At 36.6% G+C, this 13,643-nt stretch overlaps 1 protein-coding gene across 1 annotated transcript in view; it reads left to right on the plus strand.

Annotated features, from left to right (window-relative positions):
- Positions 1 to 12,402, plus strand: part of RALGPS1 (Ral GEF with PH domain and SH3 binding motif 1) — a 702,309-nt gene extending 689,907 nt beyond the window's left edge. The window contains exon 22 of the mRNA XM_051979668.1: positions 2,614 to 12,402. Within this exon, the coding sequence (XP_051835628.1) occupies positions 2,614 to 2,643 (30 nt within the window). The 3' untranslated portion in view covers positions 2,644 to 12,402. The remainder of the gene's footprint in view (positions 1 to 2,613) is intronic.
- The last annotated feature ends 1,241 nt before the right edge of the window (positions 12,403 to 13,643 follow it).

Consider the following 13,643-nt stretch of genomic DNA (forward strand, 5'->3'; position numbering starts at 1 on the left):
GTCTTGTTGACTTCTGAGGTCCCTTCCAAATCTGAGAGTCTGTGATCAAAATCTGTACATACCAGGAATTTTCTCTGACTCTGTTACTAACTAGAATCATTCACTTGTTGATCTTTAAGATTCCCAATATTGAGAGAATAAAATGGAATGTTGGCTAGAATACTGGACTTGGAGTCAGGAAGACTTGAGTTTGAATTCTCTCTCAATCCCTTATTAACTGTATGACTGGCAAGTCATTTAACTTCTGATTCCTCACTTGTACAATAGGGATGAACAGTATCTACTTCACCAGTCAATTATGATTTGGAACATTTTTTCATGTTGCCTTATAATATTGATTACTTCCATTATGAACTACTTGTTCATATCCTTTAACTACTTATTGATTAAGGAATGGATCTTAGTCTTACAAATTTGAATCAGTTCCTTATATATCTTGGAAATGAGATTTCTATGATAGAAACTTGTTGCAAAGAGTTTTTTCCCACCATTTAACTGCTTTCTTTCTAATCTTAGCTGTATTGGATTTGTTTGTACAAAAAGGTTTTAATTTTATAAAACTTAAATTGTCCATTTTATCTTCTGTGATCTTCTCCATTCCTTGCAGTCACTTCCTTCCAAATTTTCTATTATTTATACTCTAACAATCATCCCCCTATTGGTTAAATCATGCCCAGAATAATTCTGTTATACAATTCAACTTCTGAAGAATGAAATTACCATTAAGACAATGTGAGGATATAAAATGCTGGGCTTTTGGCAGAAGATTATGAATAATATTCTTTTATACCTTTCCCCATTCTGAATTCCCTTATTACTACCAAAGGTACCACCATCCTCTCAATCATCCACGCTTGAAATCTTATTATCTTCTATTTCTCTTTTACATTTATCCCACATATCCAGTTATTTTCGTCTTGTTATTTATACTTTCACAACATATAGATATATACAAATTCATATATATGCACATACATATATACATATACATGTGTGTGTGTGTGTGTGTGTGTGACTGTCTCTCAAGTCTGGATTGCTGTTTCTATTGACCTCTATGGCTTCCAACTTAAATCCCATCTTCTACTGGAAGCCTTCCTCATTCTCTCCTAATTCTTTTGTCCCTCTGTTAATTATTTCCTATTTATTCTCTATATTGCTTGGTATATATTTGTTTACACAGTAGATCCCATTAGATTATAAGCTCTTTAACAGCTTTTGCCTTTTGTGTCTCTCTGGCACTTAGCACAGTGTCTGGCACATAACAGGGACTTAATAAATGCAGTTATGTATATTCTTATGCATATATACATTATATAAGTCTATTTTATTTCTATCTCTATCTATCTATATATCCCTTTCTCTTCATTCACTCAGCTGCCACCCCTCACAGTTGGACCATTAAAATAACATCTGATTGATTTCTTTGCCTCCACTCTCTCCTCATTCCAGTCTATATCTACATAGTTGTCAAAGTGAATTTCTACAATCCAGCAAAACTGGCCTTCTTGCCATACCTTGAACATAACACCATCTCCTGACTCTGAGTCTTTTACTTGCTTCTTTCCTCATGCTTAACATGTTCTTCTTCCTCATCTCTTCCTTTTGGCTTTCTAGACTTCCTTCAAGGTTCAGCTAAAATCCACCTTCTGCAAGGTCTTCCCCCTTCTCTATATGCCTTCTCTGTGAGATTAGCTCCATTTACATTCTATACATCTTCTATACACAGTTATTTGCATAATGTCTCCATCACTGGAATATGAGTTTTTTGAAGGCAAGAATCATGTTTTTGCTTTTTACTGTCACTTAACACATTCAACTGAATAGTAAAAGTTTCCCATCACTACTATTTCATAATTCCATGCCAGGTTCATGATGTTAGCAGAATAATTTTTCTATATCCTTTCTCTGTTCAATTGGTATGTAGTATACTCTTTTTGATAACATCACTTCTATTTTTCCCTTAATAGATCTTCATCCAAAGATTATCCAACCTACTTCCATGCTTAAGTTTCTAAATTTCCTCACATGGATATATATTCTTAATATAGAATAACATTCTGCTACCATTCTTCAAATAGAATACTATTTGAAACACTGTCATTGGAAGAATGATTTTTTGTTTGACCCGGGAAGGCAGAAAAATGAACAGTGATTCAAAGTTTTCAAGTTTCAGAAAAACAAATTTTGGCCTAATATGAAAAAAGGAAAATGCAACTGTCTTTATAAGAGTCTTTAATTTTATTTCATTTTTTTTAAATCAAGGATCTCTTTGGCAACCTGTTAAGGCCTTTTAGGATAATGTTTTAAATGCATAAAATAAAATATATCAAATTACAAATAGATATAGATATAGATACATACTTATCAGGTTTTTTAAAGTTTATGATCCTCTAGTTAAGCATCCCTGTAAGATATTGGTTCTCTCTCATTTGGAGGTTTTAAGTTGAAAATGAATGACCACTTCACTTCTGGGATATAATTAAAGGCGATTCTAGCTCAGTTATGGGTCAGACAAAATGACTTCTGAGACTCATTCTAGCTCTGAGATCTTAAGAAACCTTAAAATCTTTTTTTCAATAAACCAAGACTTATATAAAAATGTGTTTTTTTCAGGTACCTACTAACCTTATGTCATTCGAATAAGCAGCTGCACAATGCTTGATGTGACACAAAAGTGCCAAACTGCAGGATGGAGGAAAACTACCAATACACACAGTTAGAGAAGATCATTCTTTGGGAGCCAGCTGCCAAATAATACCATACCCACACTCAGCTGTGCAACTGCAAAGTGATTCTGATGAGCGCATGAGTGTCCCATGCAGTGACTTCCTCCTTCCTACTGGCTATAAGAAACCATTGAACTCTGCTGCAGGACCCCAGAAGCTGGGTTAACTTGTGGCCACCAATAATCCCGGACAATTGCTAACCCTAGACCAGGCATCCCATCCTTTGCCTGTCCTTTTATAAACAATTCTTTTTATGGTGAAGCTGCTTTCTGTGACTGAAGAACATTTGGCCCATGTTGGGTTTTCAATTCTTTCTAATGCACAAAGACAACAAGCAGTGTTCACTTGCTGCAAAGTGTCCATTAGAGTAGACGTCATGGAACACCATTTTTATAACCTAAGTGCACTGAGTTGCTTAGCAATGTGGCTGCCTCTGATTTTGTATAACACACACACATACACACACTCACACACACCCTCATACACACACTACCCAGACATTTCCACCGTGTGTGAGCTATTTGGGAAACATGTATTTTGGCACCAGATTTGCAACCTAACTCACTTCATTTGATTGGAAGGAACTGCTTTTTAAACTTACATTACAATGCTGTCCAGGTAAGGTAAAAGGTCACCACTGAAGGTCTTTAAGCTCTTGCACTGTATGAGGAGACTGAGTTGGACAAGATGCCCCCAGAGGTCCCTTCTGACTCTGACGTCCTGTGATTCTTTTGAGATTTTCAATTCATTTTGATTTAATGTTCCCCTTGGGTTCTGTAACTATACACAATTAATGCCTTAAATCGCATATTGTTTTCTTTGACTATGGGTGCTATTCCTCTGTAAAGCCTGCTCCCTGGGGCATCTCAAACTCCCTCTGACTTGGTGTCCATGGAGCCTTATTATTGTCAGGTCTTCCAAGTCAGGGCCCCAGAAGATGAGCTGTCTTTTGACCCATTCCCTTTCCTGTGGAGGGTCTGGGGGCACTTTGGGACTTACTTTTGCTTTGCCTTTTGTGCTAAAAAAAAAACCCGGGAGGTTAAAAAGCTATTCTCCAACTGTCCCATTGTTGCTGAGGCTTTGGGGAAATGAAAGGCAGCTGTGGAGTGGCTGGGAAAGGGGAGTTAAAGGGGTAGCCTTCAGGGTGACAACAGTGGTGGGCTTTTTTCCCAGCAGGACTACCTTGGCCCCTGCTGGGCCAAACATCTTGCTCACCCATCTCCACTGCCATTGTTGATAAGTTTAGGGTTTTGATTAATCAGAGCTGCTGAATGACACTGAGATATGACTGGGTTCTCCTGGAATCCTGCCTACAAAGTATTCCAAAGCAGCATTGGCAAATCTACAGACCCCCCCCATTCTGAGAATCCATGAGGCAATGAACCCAGAAGATTGGCAACAGGGGCCCTGAAGCCTCTACTAAGTCACGGGATGATAAACCGAGCCTTCTGTTAGGGGAACTATTCCCATCATAGGACAGATTTTTTTTATATATCTCCTTTGCTCTAATTTTAATATTTTTTCATTTATTAAATACATACTGACCTTACTACGTAAGAGGCTCTTTGTCAACTTCTAGGAAAATACAAAGATGAATGAGCTATCATGTTTCCTATCCACCAGGAACATGTAGCCTAGTAGGTGTATTGAAATATATTTTAATTTGATAAATGGATTTTTAAATTTATAACCTAAATCGTTTACTGTCTCCATGGTAAATTTTTGAAAGGTTAGTTTTCTAAACGTTTCTGTCAATTTTGTTAATGAAACTCTTAAATGGTTTTTGAAATGTAATAAATTATCTGCAACTTTTATAAGGGGTAGAGTTGAAGAGGTTTGAAGTACAGGGCTGTTAACAGATTGTGATTGTCTGTGTTCCTCATGAAGTGCATACAGAGGAAAGTGACCAGGATAAAGAGGGATATGGAAAACATGCCATGTGAGAATGGTTAAAGGACTTTGGGGTCTTTCTGAAGGACCATCTAAAGGAAAAAAATCATAGTGGATCTTCAAGTGGGCTATCATATAATGAGAAAAATGATTGATTTTGGGGGGCCTGGAGAACAAAGCTAAAGAGCAATGGGAGCAATGGGTGTAAGTTTCAAAGCGACAGAAAAACTTCCCAACAATGAGAGCTTTTGAGAAATAAAACAGGCTGCCTTAGGAGGACATGAATTCCAGAGCATTGAAGGTCTTTAGGCACAGAGGTAAGCTGTCCCCTTCAAAAGATGCTATCAATAGGATTCTTGCTTCAGGTTTGGGTTGGACTGCATAACTTGTGAATGACCTTCTAGCTGTTCCATGATTCTATACCCAGCCTAAGGGCAGAAAGGTTTGTGGATGGAAGGTGAGACACCAGCCAATTAATATATGGAGCTGCACATCTGTAAAAATTATCTTTATGTGAATGTAAAGCACTTTGCAAACCATAAAGAACTATATAAATGCTAGCTATTATAAAATGAAGACCTGACATCCATCAGTGAAGGAAATACACATTAATGAAATATTATCCATGGAAATATTTCATGCTGGCACCATTTTAGGTGCCAGACACATAGTGCTAAGTGTTTTACAAAAGCTCTCTCATTTGACCCTTATTTGGTAAATGTTTATTCAATCCAGCTGTGTTTTCTCATATAAACTCCCTGAGGTCAGGGACCACTTTTGTTTTTAAAATACCCAACAACTAAAATAGCATACATGGGGTATAGGGAGAGGGTCTGGCATAGGGAACTCCTTATGAGAAAATACCTTCTAGCAGTACACATTAGCACCTGTGTATTGATTAAGCCTGAATGATTCTTATCCAAGTCCACCTTTAAGACGTCTTTAAAGAATCTATCCAAAACACTAAATGCCATCATCTAGATCTCACTCCTTAATTACCCCCAGCTTCTTTTCTGCCCCCTTTTTCCTGAATAATATCTACAGAAATGGTAGTGCACAAAAATTATCATTGGTAATATATTATAGCCTATTTAAATTCACCATGCATCTTTTCATTATCTTTTAGGGTACCTGGGATTAATTCTTTAGAGACCATAGTAGTCTTTGATTCACTACCATATGACTTTACCAAAAGAATATCAATGTCAAAAAAAGAGAAAAGTTTTCACATCAAAGACCATTTTAGAATCATTAAAAAAGCACTGTGAAATTCTCATATCCAGCCCAACCTGCTCTCATCTTCCCTTGCATTTCTGGATCCAGCTCAGGGTCCATATGTAGTATCTGACATATATTCACAGACTTCCACTGTGACCACTTGAAATCACCAAGTACCAGTATATATATTAGCATGATTGGAAGAATTTTACTACCATTATCCTTTGCATCAGGTGATCGTGATAATCTGCAGTTCTCTTCATAGTGGTCTCTGCTCATCATAAGCACTGCAAAATGAGATGACCAAGTGTCCTGGGAAATGATGACACTGGTTAATGCTTTAGGGTACATGATGAAACCAGTTTCAACTCCTTTATTTATCTACCCAAGAGAAGTCTATGAGTCAATCCCCCGTTAAGTAGCCAATTTCATATATCTTCTGGTTTTATTTATAGTAAAAGTATAAATATTGATATCTTTCAAGAGCTAGCATTTATATAGCATTGTACAGTTTGCAAATGGCTTCATATTTGTTATTTCCCATAATGTGTCTGAATTAAGGATATCACTCACCACGAGTTAAATTAATGCTTCAAAATGATCTAAAACATGTCATCATTCTGCCACCATCATTACAGAAATGGAAGAAGGCCACATAGAACCAAAGACCCATTGGTTGTATTTTTCTTGTTTTGTGGATTGCTATAACTAAAGAATTCATCACCTGGTGGCCAACCAGCTCTCAGCAAGCCTCTTAGACAAATTTTCTCTTGAATTCAGGTAGAATCTACTCTTTCACTTCAGTGCTTCATCTCAGTGGGCAGGTTCTTAGAGAACATACCAGAAATTCATAAGTTCTGCTTGGAGTGGAAAAAACTAGAAGAAATCACAAAGTAGATGGGCAGAGGAGAAGGGACTTCTGAACTCCCAGATATTATACCCCACACATTTTCAATTTATTCACTCTGCTTTTAGTTCTAGACAACTTTTTTTTTTACTTAAAACAATGTGTGTGAGGGAACTGATGATATGATTATAAAAATTTCAAAGGAATCATCAAACAATAAGATATGTTACATGCCGCAATTCACATCATAATATGCTAAATACTAAGCAAAAATGAATCAGCTCTGGCGCTAAAGTAATTTATATTCTATTGGGAAGATAATTTGTATATGTGTAAAATACACATAAAATAAAGAATTCATACATGTGTACACACCAAATAAATACATCATACTTAGATCCAATAGAAATGGTTTTATAAAAGAACTTAATTTTGCTTATTGAAAATCTCATCCTGGGGTCTTAACATGGCCTGGCATATAGGAGATAATCATTACTTGCTAATTGATCATTTCTAAATTCCATTTCTAAATGTGTTCTTAAAAAAGTAATAGAATCTTGGAATTAGAAGGGAATTTAGAGGTATCTGACTCCAACTGACACCTAGCCAAAAATTCCCCTGACAGCAACTCCTGCAAGTGGTCATTTGGCTTCTGTTTAAACACACTAATGATGGGGGAGAAGGGAGCATGACTATCACCAATAACAGTCCGCTTTTGAATGGTACCATTTGTTAAAAAGTTCTCCTGTGAATTGTTTGTTATTTATATGGAGCTGAAATCTGCCTCTCTGTATCTTCTACCCATTCTTCTAACTTCTGCTCTCTGAAGCCAAGAAAAATCAGCCTAATACTACTTTTCAATCACAGAGAAAATGTGATATAGTACAAAGAGCATCAGATCTGGAGTCAAGAGACCCTGGGGCCAAATATAGGGCCTTCAACTTACTGTATGTATAGGACCCTGGGCCTCAGTTTCCTCAGCTATAAAAGGCCCCTTCCAACTCTAAATGCTTGATCCCATGACAGCAGTTTTAAATATTTGATGACAGTGACTATGTTCCCCTAAGCCTTCTCTTCTCCAGGCTAACTTAAGTTCCTTTAACCATTCTTTGCCCCTGTCATTCTCTCACTTATCCAGGTATTGTGGAGGACATTAAAAAACACCCATTAAGAGTTAGCAATCTCCCTGGGGAGGTCAGATAAACATATGTGAAATGTCAATTGTTAATGAATTTGTGGTTTAGTTGTTTTTCAGCTGTGTCTGGATTTTTGGAACCCCATTTGGAATTTTCTTAGCAAAGATACTGAAATGGTTTGCTATTTCCCTCTACAGCTATTTTACAGATAAGGAAACTGAGGCAAATAAAATTAAGTGACTTAGCATCACACAGCTAATAAAAATCTGAGTCTGGAACTGAACTCAGGCATTTCTGATTCCAGGCCGCATACTCTGTCCACTGTACCACCTAACTGCCTCAATTGACAAATACCTGATGAGAGGCTGCATGGTATAGAGGGACTTAGAATCAGGAAAGTCTAAGTTACACCCCTTCTCAGATACTAATTAGCTGTGTGATCTTGGGCAAGTCACTTAGATTCTCTCTCTAATGTACAAAACAGAGGGGGTTGGACCCATGGCCTCAAAGGTTCCTCCAGTTCTTAAAAAAAGAAAGAATAAATGTAAGTCCTCTTTAGCAATTTTGATGCCTTTGTGAGAGGAAATCTTGTTACTTTCTCATGAAATCTTCCTTTCTCCTGATCTTAAAAGATAGTATAGCCAAAGCTCAGAAATTCAAATTCTACTCATTCCAAATTAATCAAAGTTCCCATAAAAACTGGGAATTGTGCCAAAAATCATCCTTACTAAGCAAAGCTTTTCTTAATTTGTGAGGAAGATTTCAGGAATTAAAGCTTGAGCTATTTGAAGGAATAAACCTTCTCCAGCATCCCCAAGCATTTAGAAATGTTCATTTGCACACTAGTAATTGACATACTAATTACAAATCTATTTTATCCTCTCTGATTCTTTCTCTGCTTATTGAGTTTTTTTTAACCTCCTCTGCATTGCTATATGAATTGGAAAATCTATCACACTCCACCTTTTCTCTAAAGGAAATTTAATACACTCTCAATCTCCATTGCTCTATATCCACATAGAAAAGCAGTTAAATGCAGTGTCAAGAATATTAGATTGGGAGTCAGGAAACCTGGATTGTGTTTCCAATTCAGTAGTAACTAATCAGAGTTACCTTGGACAAGTGACATGACCCTTCTGGGTTGCAGTTTCTTCATCTATAAAATGAGTAGGTTGTATCAAATGATCTTTAAAATACTTTCCTATCTTAACAATCTGTGTGCCAACATTTTTTGTTCTAAGGTCATTTGCAGTCTCAAAATTCTATGTTCTGCTCTACCATTTTGTGTTCTAAGATTCCTTTCATCTCAGAAATTCCAAGAAAGCCAAAAGCTTAATACAAAATGACCTTTTAGAAAAGCGAGTTTTTGAATAAAATTCACTCTTAGACTAGGAGTCGGGAAGTCCAAGTTCTGGTCTTGATCAGATACTTACTGGATGTATGCTTAAGCAAGTTAGTTTCCCCTCTCTGCTCACTTTTCTCATCTGCAAAGTGGGAATAAAAATATCTGCCTTGTCTACCTCACATAGCAGCTGTGAGGGACAAATTAAATAATGGATATAGAAATGCTTTGTAACTGGGAAACCGTTCCATAAATTTTGTAATATTGTCATGGAAAGCTCTAAAGAAATTGGACTCTTCCTACCTCACAGTATTATTGTGAGGAAAGAAAGAGCACTTGGTAAAATTTTGAAAGTGAACTAGAGTTTGCTAGTATTGTTATTATGATGTCCCATTCTAATCTCAACAGTAACAGAGGAGACTGTCAACATGGTTTCGGTTTCTGTTATGAGTCCTAATGATTTTCTTGAGAGAGAGTGCAGGATAGTGGGTAGACAGCCAGCCTTGGTATAAAGAAGGTTCAAGTACTGCCCCGACATGTACAATCTCTGTGACCATGGGCAAAGTCTAAGGGACTTCCTAGGGTCCTGGAAAACTGTCTAAGAATATAAATTACAAACAAGTTGCTGATCTGCATTTGTGCAAGTATTTTCCACATCAGGATTTCTCCCATACTGATGAAATCACAAGTCTGTGTCAAAAATGATTTTCTTAGATAAATATAATTAGATGGACTAAATGACCTCTAAGGTCCCTTTCAATTGTAACATTCTATGTTTAAGAATCCTTCCAGCTTGAACACTCTTATGTTTTAACGGTCTATGTTCTAAAGTCCTTTCCAACTTGAAGATTCTGCTAAGTCCTTAACTTCAATATTATCCATTTACTTTTCCCCTAATATTAGGGGAAGCAAATCAGAGTGTGCTGGATAGATTAAAGAAAACAAATCTGGAAATGTAATGTTGGTCATGGACAAGCCACCAATGAGATAATCAAAGCTTGACTATATGTACCTGGAGGAAGAAAAAAACTGAAACTAATATGCTGTGGAATGTTCCTATATTTTAATGCATCTCTGGTTTGTCAGTGCTTATAAAATCTTGAAGCTAACATTCCTGCCATGTACAGACAAATGTATATTCTCCCAAATACATTCTGTAGATGCCACAAGCATAAACACTAGAATGAGAAATTGTTGCATGATTTTATGTCTGAAAAGCAGATCTGAGCCCTCTGTGGGAAAGAGATTTTTGAGATTGGTCATATGTAGTCTGACTGGGCTATGTGCCCAGTTGCCATTTGAAGAATTTAAGGCCCTAAATTGTCAGTATCATCACCTAAGCTATCCTGTAGCAACAGGAATTGATCTCGATGGCAAGACTTCCACTAAGTGGGTTAACAGACTGAAGGACCAGAGGATCCACATTCCATGATGGCATTTTGTCTGGGAAATGGTCTTTTTATGCTACCAGAAATCTATTATTTCCCAAATTATATGTGCATAGCTACTTTCATAGTAGGACCACAAATCATTCTCTTGTCTCCTTTCCAATCCCTAGGCTCCTTTCCATTTCCACCATGTTTCACAGCCTCAAGGGGATATTATGGTACCATTTTACAGATTTTTTAAAAAAAGTCATTGAAAAGATGAAGTGATTAACAGAAGCCCACTAGATATGAATTCCAAATTCCTGAAGCCCAGTTACTCTCAGATGACATTGAAAAAAAAACATTCTTTTGGATTTGTAAAATCTTATAGCAACGACTAAGCCTCTGTATGTAATGATTCCCTTTGAAATAATGATTGTTCCAAAGGCACTGTAATGTTTTTTTTATATAGAACATTAGATAAGGAGTCAATAAGATTTGAATTTCAGTTCTGGCTCTACCATTAAATTCTTTATGGAATTATGGTCAAGTCATTTCAGCCCTCTGGGCCTGTTTCCTCATCTGTAAAATGTGAAAATTTGACTAGATAATCACTAATATCCCTTTCAGCTCATATTGTCCTGCTACTATGTTCCAAGACCCTTTCCAACTCCAACATTCTACAAATCATAACTGTGTCTATTCTTCATGACAAAAAGTACATGTATCTCTCCTACCAACGATGTTAGAAATTCTGTGCATGTCCTCACAAGAGAAACGAGCATCCTTATAGATGCATAAAATATTTGAACTTGAAGATAACTTGGAGATCTCCTAGTCCATCCAGTGCACATACTTATAGATTAAGAAACTGTGACTCAGAAAGGTAACATAGCCTACCCAAAGTGACAAATCTAGGAAGTAAGAGGGTTGTGATAAGAACCCAAGTTTAGTACCAATCTATATCCCTCAAATAATGATGTTATCAATACCATGGTGATTTGCATCAGCCTGGGTCTTAAATTATTGTTTCTTGGTCGTAGCTAAGATTAGATTGAGAAATAGTGTATTGGAGTTCTCCCAGCAGTGAAATCGATTACTCTCTGCACCAGCCAAGACTAGCAGCATCGACGCTACAAATGGAATCCAGGACCAAGCAGGATGGGAACATTTTTAGTACTTATAAGACTTTGAAGAACAAGTCAAGTGCGACGAAGTACGGTAGCAGTGGCTGATTTCTTCACTGTCAAGCATCTAGCACTTCTACTGTGAATTCACAGCCTCTATGCAAATGATACTGCATATCAGGCTGATGAATTAAATAAAAGTGTTCCCCAACTAAGCAAGGAGTATGACTAAAATGTATTCTAGGTCAGTTTTTATAAAGGCCCACCTTGTTATCTGTTCTCAAAATGACTTTTTCAAATGATTTATGACTGTGCCAGAGAAGAAATGGTTATATATGTATTCATGTTGCATAATCTCCTATGAAGTTAGTGCCAAAATGCATGGTTTTCCACTTAGCATACAAGCATCATGTAGACAGTATTTTTCATGTTCCTACCTACTCCTCATAGTAAGTTGTAAATTAGTTTCTATATTTTAATTGATTTCTTGTGAAAATGGTTGCACTGTTCGGGATTGTCTTTTCCAGCAGACCACTGCATGCCATTGGTGGAATGCATTTCTACAACCCTTGTGAACTGTCTTACCCATAATAACCTCTGAACTTTAACCCTATGTGGGAAGCATCTTTTGGTTTTGGTGAAGTATTTTGTTACCTCAGTCTTGTATTCAAGTTGCTGTATTTTTTCAGCTTGTTACATTGATAATGATTGTTCCACTAATTAAATACTTTAATGTAAAAAAAAAAAAAGCCTTTCTCTTTGAATTCAGTGTTTTCTCCTAAAAGTTGCTTAATTTATTAACATTGCCTTCCACTTTCATATGAAATCTCAGTGTGGTATGACTCTACCCTCATTCATAATAGTGCTGCTATGTGTGTAGACTGGGATGATGCAAAGGGGAGGGAAGATAAGCACTTATATAGCACTTACTATGTGCTATGCACTATGTTAATTATTTTATTGAGTCTCACAACAATCCTGTGAGATAAGTGTTGTTATTATACTCATTTTATAGTTGAGGAAACACAGTTAACAGTTACCAAGTTCTGAATTCAGCTCTTCCTGGCTCTAGACCCAATGCTCTAATCATGGAGCCACTTGCTGCTTCTACCTGAGGATGAATAAGATTCAGTTCCTGCTCTTGGGAAACTTCTAGGTTTAGAAACTGTAGAGAAGGACACAAATAACTACAATAGCACAAAATGTGAATGCCATCGGAGATTAAGCATCACGGGGAAGGATTTGGATGTGTTTAACTGAGGAAAGATGAAAGGAAGATCTGGTCACTGACTTCAAATATTCCCAGGATTGTCATGGAGAAAAGGAATTTGGTCTGCTCTGCCTAGCCCCAGAGCACAGAAGAAGGGGCCTTATGTAGTAGGCTCAAGCCAGTTTCAACCCACAACTGTTGAATTTTCAGTGTGAGCATTTACATGTCAGAAATCAGCAAGCTACAAATTAAAGCTTGATTTATTGTTTTGTTGATTGTTTAATCTTAAGTAGTAGAGAAAATGTAAAGAATGAAAATTAAAAGTATGTCCTGTATACAATATTTTTCCTAGAAAATGCAGATATTGAGATTTTGACTAATTATTAGGACTAAAAATGTCCCAAAGTAGAAGGAACTTCTTGTGAGGTAGTGAGTTCCACATTACAAGAGACTGTCATGTAATAATTGAATGAGCATCCATTGAGATATTGTAGAAAGGATGCCTACTGAGTTATAGAGAGGATTAAATACCCCCTAAAGACTTTTCAGTATTAATGTTTTGTGATTAATGCCTAAGGAATCAGTGATAACTTTTAAGGAAGCGGTTGTATATAAGGAACCTTGGAGAATATATCAAGTTTTTTTTTTTTCCTTTCTTTTTTCCCCCATTTCTTTTCTATTCTCAGTTGTTTGTTTCTTCCTTTCTTTTTGCATAGGGTTTTGATAGGTATAGATTGGAGAAAGAGCATTTTATGCTAAGACAACAGTATGGACAAAGTT

Source organism: Antechinus flavipes, chromosome 2 (assembly GCF_016432865.1).
Source record: "Antechinus flavipes isolate AdamAnt ecotype Samford, QLD, Australia chromosome 2, AdamAnt_v2, whole genome shotgun sequence".
NCBI lineage: Eukaryota > Metazoa > Chordata > Mammalia > Dasyuromorphia > Dasyuridae > Antechinus > Antechinus flavipes.